The 11163-nt window shown below is 38.4% G+C and overlaps 1 protein-coding gene across 1 annotated transcript in view; it reads left to right on the top strand.

Moving 5' to 3' along the window:
- The first annotated feature begins 1047 nt into the window (after window positions 1–1047).
- Window positions 1048–11163, top strand: part of mctp1a (multiple C2 domains, transmembrane 1a) — an 87491-nt gene continuing 77375 nt past the window's right edge. The window contains exon 1 of the mRNA XM_035657668.1: window positions 1048–1162. Within this exon, the coding sequence (XP_035513561.1) occupies window positions 1102–1162 (61 nt within the window). The 5' untranslated portion in view covers window positions 1048–1101. The remainder of the gene's footprint in view (window positions 1163–11163) is intronic.

Genomic DNA, 11163 nt, shown 5'->3' with positions numbered 1-11163 from the left:
ATATTCTGTTTGCACGCAATAAAAATGTTTGTAACGTATAAATTCATAGCATCTTCACACAAAGAAATGCTGAAATCACTGTTTTCTGTGATTTTTGTAGACAGGCATGTTGTTTTTAGGGTCCAGCATTATTCTGGAGGGAAACAATGTTATTAACAATTACAAGAAATGTTTTGACAGCCTCATTAGGTGTTAATAGAGAGTCTCCTTGTGGGTCTTCTTTCCCCTTTTTTCCATTTGCATCCTTAAACTGTTTTTAGCTGTTTGGAGATCTCTCTGCTCTTCTGCTCCTCTCTAGTGGGAGTTTCTCTTATGCTAGCCTTGGCAGTCTGTTAGTAGCCTCCCAGTGGTCCACAAGCATTTCCCTACTCTTTTATAGTTATTCTGAGCCTCATCTCAGAGTACGATAGCTGGGGAAATATGACAGGAATGCCCACGCACGGGTTGTCTAATGGGAAAGAGAGCGGAAATGAGAATAAGATCAGCAAGAGGTAGAGGAGGAAAGTAAGTTGTAGTGGACCTTAGAGTATAGCCTTGTTCATCATGTGGCTTGCTAATGGCCCTCTGCCTAGGACAGGAACCACGATTAGAGCCAGTGGGGGCTCCCTGTCAAAGTGGAGTATCAAAGTGAAGTATAGCACTGACCTCAGGGCTACAGCGTGACATGAAAAGCCACCAAGATGACCCCTTTCAAGAGCCTGAAGCTCAGAAGCTTCCCAAAGAAGTACTACACCTGCAACATACTATATAATGCACAAATAATAATTTTCCAAAACATGAGCAATTTCTCTGTTTACCTTTTCAGTCTGTTCTTACGGGCATTTTTCACATACCCAAACGATCTAAAAAACAACAAAATGCCATTACCTCAAGTAAAACAAAAATGATCAAGTTATCAAGTAACCATTTTAAAGCAGTCAGTCTTGAAAGATATTGAAGTAAACAGTGTTGAATCAACTTCTGCTGAGCCCTATCAGTTGACCAGTTTCCTCTCTTTGTCCTCATAAAAACAAACATAACTCATGTAACTTCTCTCTACAGGGCATCAACATAGTGGGGCCCAGTAATGCAGAGCCCCCGCCTCGACCTCCCAGTCCAGCCATGTACCAGCTGGATATCGTCCTAAAGAAAGGGAACAACCTGGCCATCCGAGATAGGACAGGTAGGTCTGTTTATTCTTCCTGTTACCTGAACAGTATTGAGGTTTATGTAGAGAGACAGTGTGAATAGTAAAAGTTGGTTTATACCCAGGCTTTTTCATTGTATCGTCAATCCATCCGCTATCTTTGAGGGGTCTCCCCTATTTTTATGTATAATGTAATAATAATAATGTAATATTTCTCTTGGCACTACTTTTTTTTTCTCTCTTCACCTCTATTCTTTTCTCACAGTTTTGTCCCTTTCTTTTCTCTCTTATCTCTTTCCCCATGTAGGGTTTTATTAAATCACACATCTTGTCCTCACAGCTCACCCCATTTTCCATGTGTGAAGTGAGATGGAATTACTAGGAATGATACAGCACATTTCCTGTGCAGCTAGGCATGAAAAGAATTCAGCTTTGGCTAAAGCTAGAACTTTGTCACATTTGGAGCCAAGACAGTTGTTACTAGTATGATCCCCTGGTACTTTTGTGTAATATGACTAAATCATAGTGCAAGTCTATCCCTTCACTACCAAGTGTGATTAAGGCTTTTAGTTTAAGTGAGTACTTCACAGTATTGTTTATCATTGTATGTGACCACTCTCAAAGGTTTCTGCATTTTGTGATAAATATTTAATTTAGTAACTTTAAAAGACCAAAATCCGAGACCCCAAAGAAGGCTGAGTGGTAGTTCAAAGGGGTCAGCGGAGTAGGAGTGGGCATGTTTGGGCAGTGCTATCTTGAGCTGTTCAGTTCATTGCATATACCTGTCTCTCCTAACCTTGCGAGGCAGCTGAGATCAGCATCAGCATCATATGCTAGCCAGTATGTGCAGTCAGGGTCTTTTGAGGAACTACTGGCAACTATGACATGAGCTACTGGCACGGTTTAATGCTTTGTGTGTGTGAGGTGTTAAAGAGGTTATCATAGATGCTGCTAGCATCAGTTATATCAGAACTGGAGAATATTTCTTTATAGAAAGAAGAGCAAAGGATGGCACTGAAGGCTTTTATTGATGGAAAATATATTTTTCGCTTTTCTCCCAACTGGTGAGTGTTTGTTTAACTACTTTATATGGTTCATTGATCTAATTGGTTGAAGTTTGCCCATAATAGACAGATGGTCAAGGTACTTTTCTGAAACATTTCCAACAATGACTTCCCAGATGGTTCTGTGTAATAAACCATCTGGCGCAGTCAGGTTATGTCTCTCCCAATGTGGTAAGAAAGAGCGTTATCTATTCTGTGCACCAGTATAAAATATATTATCTCATATTAAACCTCGCTGGACCACCACAGGAGAGTAATTTTAAGATAGCCTGCCGCCCACTGTGAAAGCTGTCTGACCACAGCCCTTATACTGTGCTTAAGCAGGCGATTATGTCTTCCACAGTGGAAATGCCAGCTAACCAAAACAAGCAGGGCCACATATTTTCATATATATTCTAACAGACAGGGGTTTGGATAGTGATGGATGACAAGGTCTCATTAGCAGTTGTAGCAGTCACCATGACGACAGATCCGAATAAGCTGCCCTCTCCTGTGTACATTTTGCCTGACTACCTGTCCGTCCGGATAATGAGCAGCGAGGTGCAGAGCTCACCTGTGTTGTCCTGAGCCCATCAAGATAGCTTATTATAGAGAGGGAAAGAGACAGAGACACAGTCAAATAACACAGAATTATTGTGGAAAGAATTTAATCCGAGCAATCATCCATTGTATATAACAATTACAGTTACATGTTTGATAACATCAGTGTTGTAGCACATGAACCAATCAGTCTAGGCTCCCTTGTCGGGTATTTTTAAAATAAAAGTAATTTGCTGGGAGAAGCGGTTTAGTTTTGGTACCTATTGATTCACTAAAGTTTCCCCAACATGAATTATAAATGATGCAAATAGTTTCCAGTTTTGTCTGCGAAACATTTTTAGGCTTTCTTTTTAGAAATGCCTCTGCAATATGGATTTCCACATATTCACATCCAGTGAACCTGGAAGTGAAACTGAAAATAACTGAGCTGAAAATAACAACATGCAGGAAGGTATGCTAATCATTTCATTACAATATATCATAAACTAGTGTGGTATCAAATAAAGATACCAAAAGCATTTCTTAAACAGTAGCCTTAAAAACCACTGAAACATCACCATAAAATAACTATGTAAAATGATAAAAAAAAACTCAATATTAATATAAACCTGGTCGTTTGCTTTTTACATTTACATTTTAAGTTTAAACAACATTTTACATTTGTAGCCAGCTAGGGATTCTTTCTATAGTGCATTTACAGCAACCAACCTGTCCCATGTCACATTACATTGTGGGATAAAATGCTGGAAGAAAGCATTTTATACTGTTTCTGAAAAGCAGGATATTATTGTGGTTTTGTTATAAAATTAGTTTTCTTTTTTGTAATTTGTGAATTTCCTCCTCAGTTCAAGGGAAAACAAATTGCTATAACCAAACAGCACTAGAAAAAACAAGTTTACATGTGCATAGCTTACCTGTACTGTACATAGTTGTTGTTTGCATGATGCCATGGTACAGTAATACTTTCCGAATATGATATCATCTGATTTGATCAAACATACATATCAGACATTTTGCTTATTAAATTGGTTTAAAATTAAAGCACTCTGACTAAATATATATCATACGAATTGGCCACTGAAAAGCTTCTGTTGTAGTTGTCAAAAGCATTCTCGTTTCCTCATAAAGCTTTTTGAGCACCTGCACTCTGTTGCACTCATCCATTTCTGCTGATCATGCAGGTGCAGTCAGTTCAAGTCAGTGAAGGTTCATTGCTTAGGACAGAGGGTGGACACTGCATTAAGACCGGTGAAAAAGTGAAGCCATTCACATGACATACCGAAGGACCAATGTATCAACGTGTCACCCTATGATGGTATTACACTGTATTTCACCCTACTGTAATTTCTACTGATAGTACACACAGGCACAAGGTATGTGTGGATATGCATTTATAGGTTGTATATGCATCTATAGTTAGAATTGAATTCAGGATTGCCATTGACCATATAGGAACCTGTTTATGCTCTGTTTGTCTCCATATGGTGCTCGGAGGTTGGTTGTTATCTAACATCACAGTGCACAGACCTTCAGGGGCTGCTTGATAGGAGGAATGAGACAGTACTCGCTCAATTGTTTGGTGTTAAACAGACAAGAGACATTTGGGAGCTTTTTTGATACAACCACAATAACGCGTTGGCATTGTCATCAGCCTCTCTCCAGCCTACACTGTTTGTCGCCAGGGGAGACAGCCAACACTGTGACATGCTTTAATATTATGACAAGATAACAATAATAAGCATTGGATATGGATGAATGAAGTCGATAGAGTTTTAACGAGGTACAGCTTGTACAGAATAAGTGTCTACCCTGATGATGTGGTGTCTCGTCTAATTTTCCCTCTGTTCGTTTACACCTGCCTCTGATGATGTATTCAATTTAAACTGCAGGAAGAGAGATATTAAAAGCAGGGGAAAAGAAGAAGAAGTGATAGCCACATGGTAAAGGCCATAGCACAGCAAATTCTACCTGCCAAATGACCTTGCTTTGCATTTCCCCTTATCCTATATGGGTAACACCCTGTTGTGTCCCCAGGTCCCCAACCCCTCATATATGATGAGTTACCAATGGGATGTTTTTGTAGGTGACCTCAGATAAAAACACACTGCCCTCTGTCTCCACCTCTAGTTCCCTGTGGGTGAGGTACAAGGTGAGGCATATCTATAGTCCAAGACATGAGATTGCAGCTTCTCTTTTCATCTTGCAATACCTGTTGCCAAATTCTATTCTAAAATCAACACATAGAAGTAGCTAATGATCTTTGAGCAATCAGAGACACAAGTTGTTGTCCACTTTGATGGTGGTGGTAATGCCCAGCAATTCAGGAGTAAGACAGTGTGTTTACCAGGAATGGAATAGCTTCCACATGGATTACATTTACCACCAGGCTTTGGTGTTGCAGTGTGAAACTTTTTAAGTGCCATATTGCTTTTTTGTTTGGATTCATTTTATAAAACTTAAGAGTTCTAGGTACCTAATGATGTGATGTTTAATGAGTTATATAATGATAATGATAATGATAATGCAGCAATCAATTGTTGAGACTAGAGACTAAAGAATCACTTATCAGTGTTACACTTGATACACTTACATGTAGTAACTCTTTGCTTGACCGTTCTAGCTTTTCATCGCCGTGTAATTGTTATTTTTGTAATGAATTGTGTTTACAGATGCTTTTAAAGCAGAGGGCTAAATGGCCCTTTGGGTTGCCTGCGCTGATATCCATTCCAGTGGACTACTGATGCGCATTTATACCACCAGAACTATTCCTGCTGCTCTATTACTTGGTTTTCATGTAATGAAGGATAATTATGCAAATACACCAGGTGCAAGTTGTAGTACACAGAGTTCACTGTGCTGTATTTTAGAAATAGTGTAGTTTCACTTGAATGCTGAATATTCAATTTTTGCAACTGAAAAGTTTTCCTAATAGAAAATGGCTCTTAGTGTCAAGCAGTGTAGCTACTATCAAAAAGAAGGAAATCAGCATTTGCCTGAGTTGTAAATAATTTCTATCTGCTGAGACAGACCTTTTGCTGTGCCATTAATTTTACGTTTGTTCTTTATAGCGTCTTATGCCATTGATAAAGAACTATATATTCCTAAGACTAATTATGAGTGATAATGCAATTTCTATAGAAATGTGATCCAATTGCAACCCTAATGACCATAGACACATGTTACAATCAGTACAATATCTTGTTTTTATGTTTTCTATTCAAATTGAAGCAGATTAACAGGCACAGGTGGTAGACAATGTAAAACACTGACACAATTCGAATGTACTTTATGTTGTGGGTGTAGTACCCTATCATTAGTTCTTTATCACAAGCTGCTCATTGTCTTACATCTTCTGGGCAATCTTCACTTGGTCTTATTTTACCTGCTGGTTGTAATTTTACATTGGTTCCTCTCATGAGGCAGGCTATTTTATTTTTCTCTCCTTGCAGCTTTTCTTGTTCTGTATTTTTACCTTCATGTTAAGCATATAATCTGCTCTACATCTTATAATTCTGCAGACCTAATATGCAATAAAATATATGAATTGTTAAATTAGGTCTAAATGTAATTTGCCAACAAACTAGGGTATATTGAGTTATATGCAGCACTAGCCTGATTGCTACTTATACAGCCCTACTAGAAACTAGTGTATTTTCATCCCTAATGACTAGATAAAGTGATGTAGTCTCTGTTATTTGCGTGTGCTGGCGCATTTTGTGTTGATTATGCAGTACGTGTGTGCTGTGTATTTGTCTGTCTGCTAGTATATGTGCATATTTAAAGGACTAATGGGAGGTTTATAGTGATCAATTCTCACTTTTCAAAGTACAGTTAAGACCAATGACACCACTGTGAGCCTTATTATCTCGTCTGCAGCCTAACAGTTTCTTAAGTCGTGAGAGAGCCAGAGCTTGTTGTCTTTAGTTTTATTTCAGGTCTCCTTCGTTGGTTTCTCACCTCCCATTTTATTCTCCCACATGCTGTGCAGTTGTTTGCTTTTTTTTGTTTGTGCTCATTTAAATCAGCTGTATTAAGCAAGAGATCCTACTATAGTATCACACTTTTCATTTTGATTGCAGCAAGTTCATGTTACACATTAGTGAAGGTTCATTTTGGGCAAGGTTCATTTTGTGTCAGCGAAGGACAGGAAAGTAAACTCCTCTCAGCATAAGGCAGTGAGACGCAGAGGCATGCATGTGTGTGATTGTGTGTAATTGTAATGAGGCAGGATCCCCACCCAACTGTCAGCACCCCGTGATGGAGTTTCCTATCTTTACACCCATACCCAATACATCCTCTTGAACAGATTGCATTCTGGGTAATGGGAAACCCCAGAGCTGCAACCATCCGTCAGTCCTGACACTACACAAAGGCCAGGAACTCACACACATATACACACTCATTGCAGCCACACACAGTGCCTACAATCTGGGCATCAAGCTGCTCCAGGTTTGCAGCTCGAGCATGACTGAGGGTTTTATGGGCAGCTTTACTACATTTTTCTCCTGTCCCGTTCTCATACCTCATGACAAGCTTCAGTGAGCCTCCTCCATGCTGTGGTTGTGAATAACAGCCTTTTTGACAGGCAGTGTGATGGCCAACTCTGAATAGGTCTTCCTGTATTCTATATCAGCAAAGTAGTGAGTGCCAAGGGGAAGAGAAAGTTTGGAATGACCACTTGATTTTAAGGTGACTAAAAACGACTGCAAGTATATAACCTCTGAAGATAAGGGTTTGACACTTGTTATGCTAGAATTATACAGTCACATAATTATTAGAATTTTATAAAATACAGCCAGACTTGACATTAAAGGGAAGGCACAGGTGAAACTAATAACATAATGATTGGTCATTTCCATTCAGAGCATACAATTCCAGCGACCGAGCATTCATACTTATCGAACTGTGGAACTGGAGAATCTGAATTATTTGGAAATACTGCTTTTACATACATAAAGAGTAAGTGTATCAGGATGTTTAATATCATCCAGGGTTAGCTCAGCAAACCTACTCACAGTGGTGTTAAACTCTGCTCGTAATGTTAATGATATATTTCAGAAAAGTTTAATGATTGGTTTGATTTTTACAGAGGTGGTATTTTTTTCACAAAAAGCACCATGCCTCCACCATAATATGCTGCAGGAAACACTGTTAATTAAGATATTTGTTAATGGAAAAGTTAGCAAGTAGAGTGCAAATTAATGTTTAAATGTTGTTTAACTAGCCATCAAGCTTTGAAAATAAGTTTAAACTTGTATTTTACTACATCTGGTGGAGCTGTCTCAGATTCTGTTGACCATTGATCATCTGTCATAGCATAATCTCACTGTCCCCTGTCTTTAACTGCAGGCAGAAATAAACAGCTTATCACAAACATTGGCTCAGAACTGCACTACAGTGTGTGATTGATATCATATTCATGTAAAACAGAAAACACCTTGGTGCAGCATCTAAGAGATCAGATCCTGGTATGTGCTTTAATAGTGAGTTACTGGTTGATCTAACGGGTAAAGATCTGTGTCACTTTCGCTCTAATATATGCCATTTCCTCTCATAGAATCAACTTATTTTTGTCATATTTGGAAACTGAACAACTGGCTTGTTTGGTGGGCTGAAACGGCACAGATTAAATACTGACATTATACATTATTGATGGATTTCTAATGCCATCAGCAGGCGGTTTGTAATCCATATTCATTGAATTTTAATAATCAAAATGTTATCAGTAAGTCTTACATCTCCAATGCATTACTCTAGATCAAATCATATCTCATCATAGCTCCATATTTCACCAATAAGATATTATGTTTGTGTTTTTTTCTAATGCTTAGGTTGATTCTGTGTGCATACTGCGTAGAACTTCACCTTCTATTTTTCACATTTCCATGCCTTTTAAGATGTGTGTTGCAAAAAAACACACATTATAGATTATTTTTCTGTTTTTGATTATTTAATAGATTCATTTGGAGGAAAAGGCACACTGCTTAGGGCATGTTTTACCGTAGTAGCCTATTGTAATATCCAAAATAGCAGGTTTCTCTCATGGATTGTGATACTTATTTTTAGACATCACACTGTTCTCCACAGTCCTCTGTAGAAATGTAATTACCTGCTCATATATTATCAGTTAATAATTCAGGACCGTTTGTCTGCCCTGCACTGACACAAAAAGCTATTGATCTTGAATGTGTAATTAGTATCTACAGATTAATGATGAAAATGGGGAAGCAGAATAATTAATTGTTCCACACATCAGTGTTAAGCCATATGACATTTTTTTTATTTTATTTTAGAGAGTAGCAGCTAATCACAACCCTGTATCACCATTATCTTTCACCTTGCAGTCAGAAACAAGTGCCTTTTATTGGCTTATTAAAAATCTTCGACCAAGACGTGTGTCAAGTGGTGTAGATACTTTTGAATCTGACCTTATCCTCATATTTTGTATTTTGCCATTTAAACTGCAGCAGAAGCCTCTTCTCCCCAATATCCATTTTTCATAACTGCCTGCTCTCCCTCCTACTGTCTCAGACAGGAGTCTCCCTTTTCCCCCCATATAAATAAAGATTGTTTATATTTTATAAGGTCGAGGCCTCGTGTCTGACATTACTGTCAAGAGTTTTGTCTGTTTTACTTCCCTGCTGCCTCTCAGATCAATGAACTAGACAGTTGTTTGGCCTTGCGCGTGTGTTTGTTTGGGTGACTGAAAGCGCCTCAATTCTTTCCACCCGTGTGTCATTATTGTGTGTGAAGTTTGTAATGAAAAGTGTGAGAGGTGATGGTGGTTTTGTAAATGAAATGACCGCTTTTATATGTACAAGTGCGTATGTGCAATAACTGCCTCACATATTAAATGCACATACACATACACAAGCACAAAGTTTTTTATTTCCTTTCATTACTCCTTCCTTGTATGTATGGCATAAATTCCCACTTTGTCCTGAGGGGTTTGTCTGCAGCCTTTGGAGATATACTTTCATGCCCTTGGGCCCTTGCCTACTCCCAGAGCAGCACTGGCATTTAAATGAAAGCTTTAGACTTTGATGAACTGTTCTGTATTTTCAGCCTGTCCCTGACTGTTACATGATAGCTTCTTGCAGTTGACTTGATCATTAACAAACAAACTCCAAAAGATAATTTAATAAAATCCCAGAAGTCTTTGAAAAGTCCATGTTTGGCCTTAAATTAGGACAATAAATAACATCAGAATATTTCACAAATAAAGAGAAACAAAAGCTGGTAAAAATAGAAAAAAAGAATAGGCAACCCACATACATTAAATACTATACCAAATACTGTGCTGCAGTACAGCATATGAGTATACTGCTGTTGCTATATCTACTATTAAAAATCCAGTGTGGATTTAGGAGTACCTTTTGGCAGAAATGGAATATAACATGCACAACTATGTTTTAATTGTGTATAAACACCTGGAAATATATTTTTTTGTTACTTTAGAATGAGCCTTTTATATCTGCACAGGCCATGGATCTCTATCCATGGAGTCCACCATGTTGAACGGTAGTAGTAGAACGTGATTTCTCCTTCATGATTAGTGGTGGAGGGTGAAGCGAGGGAGATGCAAACCCGCAAGTACACCTTTAGATGCCACAAAATCCTACACACCAGTCCTTTAATGTGGAGGGGGGGGGCCTGGGGGTGGTGGCTGTTGAAAACACTACAAACAACCCATTTAACTGGCAGATACTGAATTCCCATATAATTGAAGAATGTCAAGGAGGGTATGTCATTTCATCACCTTGCCAAATACCTTATTTACATTCGTGTTACCGGGTCTGTCAGTTACATTTTTCTCTGCACAAAAACAAAGAGCTGAAAAAGGTTCAGAATTCTGACACCAGATGATTCATCATTTTTGTCATTTTGATGTTGCAAATCTCATTTTCAGTCTACCATGAGGCAAATAGTGCATCCTGAAGAGTGAGCAGGCTGTTGGATGATATGGTGAGAATATGTCAATGCCAGTGCTTACGACAGCAAAGAAATCAACTGAGGCTTAATAATGTAATTTAATTTAGAGAGCTGGAGGGGAGTGAAATAGAAAAAAGGAACATGGTAAGATGGGGCAAACTAGAAAGGAGGTTGTTGAATGAAGGAGGAACAATTGAGGGTGAAGCAGGGAGCTGCAAAATAAGTTGATTTGACGATTGAGGCAAAGCTCAAGACGCAGAGTGACAATAGAAAATGAATGTTTTTGAAGTTCAAACATGTTTTGGCAAATAAATGGCACAGCGCCATTGTAGAAAATAACTAAATGGCATAGAGTAGAAAATGCTTGGCATGGCATATCCTCTGACTGTGTGCGTGGTGTGTATGTTATGAATGAGACAGATGTGTCTGCACTTTATTAGCTTAGCAGTATTACACTTACAATTACAAAATATGATTGTGCATATTCCTACTTTTGCAAAG

Source organism: Morone saxatilis, unplaced genomic scaffold, assembly GCF_004916995.1.
Source record: "Morone saxatilis isolate NCDOM2014 unplaced genomic scaffold, NCSU_SB_2.0 Contig16, whole genome shotgun sequence".
NCBI lineage: Eukaryota > Metazoa > Chordata > Actinopteri > Moronidae > Morone > Morone saxatilis.
The sequence above is the reverse complement of the archived record's forward strand: the minus strand, read 5'-3'. Positions and strand labels throughout refer to the sequence as shown.